The sequence below is a fragment of the Eurypyga helias genome, unplaced genomic scaffold (assembly GCF_000690775.1).
Source record: "Eurypyga helias isolate BGI_N326 unplaced genomic scaffold, ASM69077v1 scaffold20887, whole genome shotgun sequence".
Lineage (NCBI taxonomy): Eukaryota > Metazoa > Chordata > Aves > Eurypygiformes > Eurypygidae > Eurypyga > Eurypyga helias.
In genome coordinates, this window is record NW_010262560.1 from 1,901 (window position 1) to 3,500 (window position 1,600).

At 64.4% G+C, this 1,600-nt stretch overlaps 1 protein-coding gene across 1 annotated transcript in view; it reads left to right on the forward strand.

Moving 5' to 3' along the window:
* Nucleotides 1-1,600, forward strand: part of SPAG5 (sperm associated antigen 5) — a gene marked incomplete at both ends in the record, with an annotated part of 6,646 nt that overhangs the window by 1,892 nt on the left and 3,154 nt on the right. Inside the window, 6 exon segments of the mRNA XM_010155779.1 lie at nt 187-284; nt 480-614; nt 727-820; nt 896-989; nt 1,102-1,183; nt 1,548-1,592. Of these exon segments, the coding sequence (XP_010154081.1) occupies nt 187-284; nt 480-614; nt 727-820; nt 896-989; nt 1,102-1,183; nt 1,548-1,592 (548 nt within the window).

Here is a 1,600-nt window from a genome sequence, read left to right on the forward strand (position 1 = left end):
ACGGTTCCTGGCGCCTGCCATTGACCAGCAGGTACGGGGTCCCCGGGGTTGCTGGAAGGGTGTCCCATTGTCCTGAGCTTGGATCCCTCTGGGGTTTCTTGGCACTGCTGCCGGAAGCTGCTGCAGATCCGGCCTTGGGGCTGGTTCTCACCTCCCTCCACGAGGTATTTGGCTCTTTTCCTGTCCCGCAGGCATCTCTGGTTGCCGAGACTCAGCCTTTCCGGGAATTCATAGACATCACCTTTGAAAACCTGGAGGAGGAAAGGAGAGCCCTGGATGCCGAGGTGAGGGGTGTCCTGGTGGGGGCCAGCAGCAGGCTCAGCCCCCTCCCTCTCCGCTGGCACGGTCCAGGCTGGTGATGCTTCGCTCCGTCGCGGGAGGCTTGGTGCCCTGGCTACCATCCCTGCTCATGTAGCCAAGCGGAGCTGCCAGCTGGCCATGCCGTGCTCGGCTCTACCCAATGCCGTCTCCCCTCGCAGCGGGAGCAGGCGAGGGCCCTGGTGTCCCGGTGTCGGGCCATGCTGGAGAGCGTGCCCGGCAAGCTGCGGAGCTGCCTGGAGGAGCGGGATGCCATGAGACAGCGAGCGGATGAGGCTGCTCAAGCCAAGGAGGAGGTAGGGGGGTGTCTGGGATGCTCCTCTGCTGGCCTGGATGCACACCCCCCAGGCACAGGAGGATTTAGGGTGAGCACCCCAAGCAAGCCCGGAGTGCCCCGTGTCTCCGCAGGCATCCTGCCAGCTGGAAGAGAACTCGGTGGCCCTGAGGGACGCGGTGGCTCAGGTGGACCAGCTGACGGCGGCCAACTCGCTTCTTAGTGCAGGTAAAGATGGGTGACGGCGGGGGGCTGCAGCTGCCCCTGTTCCCCCCCTCCCCTCATGCACGCTGCCCCTCGCAGACCTGAACTCCCTGATGACGACTCTGGCCAACGTGAAGCGGGAGCGGAATGCGCTGGAGCAGGAGAAGGAGAAGCAGTGGGAGGAGATGTCCTGGTGGGTCTGAGCCCTGGGGCAGGGCATTGCCCCCCCTCCATCCATCCCCACCTCCTGACACCTCTTGCCCCCCCAAAACGAATTACCCCATGATCCCATCCCGTCTCCGCAGGCTGGTGCAGGAGAGGGACACCCTGCAGCGGGAGTGCAATGGACTGTGCCAGGAGCTGCGGGAAGTGACGGAATGCCGGGAGGTGGGAGCTGCCTGACCCTGCCTGTGCTGTCACGGCCTTGTGGGAATGCTGGCAGCCGGCCAGCGGCAGGATTGACCCTCCCATGGAGGGGGGTGTGTGAGGGTGGTTGACATCCCACATGTAGTTCGGCTCTGCTCTCCATCCTGCCCGGGGGGGTGATTCCTGGGGTGCGCGGGTCCCCGGGATAATTCCCCTGGATGCAGGTGTGGTGCTGTCTTACGTTCCCAGTAAAATGCGGGTCTTGAGGGGTTCATCTGCTGGGGTAAAGCTGCCCCCAGTTGGAAACGGTACCCCGAGGCGTGGGAGGGACCACGCTGGGGGTCCCAGTGCTGGCACTCAAGGCCGTACATCCCTTCTCCCGTAGTTCCTTGACCAGGAGAACCACATGTGCCGCACGCAGCTGCTGGAGGTGGAGGC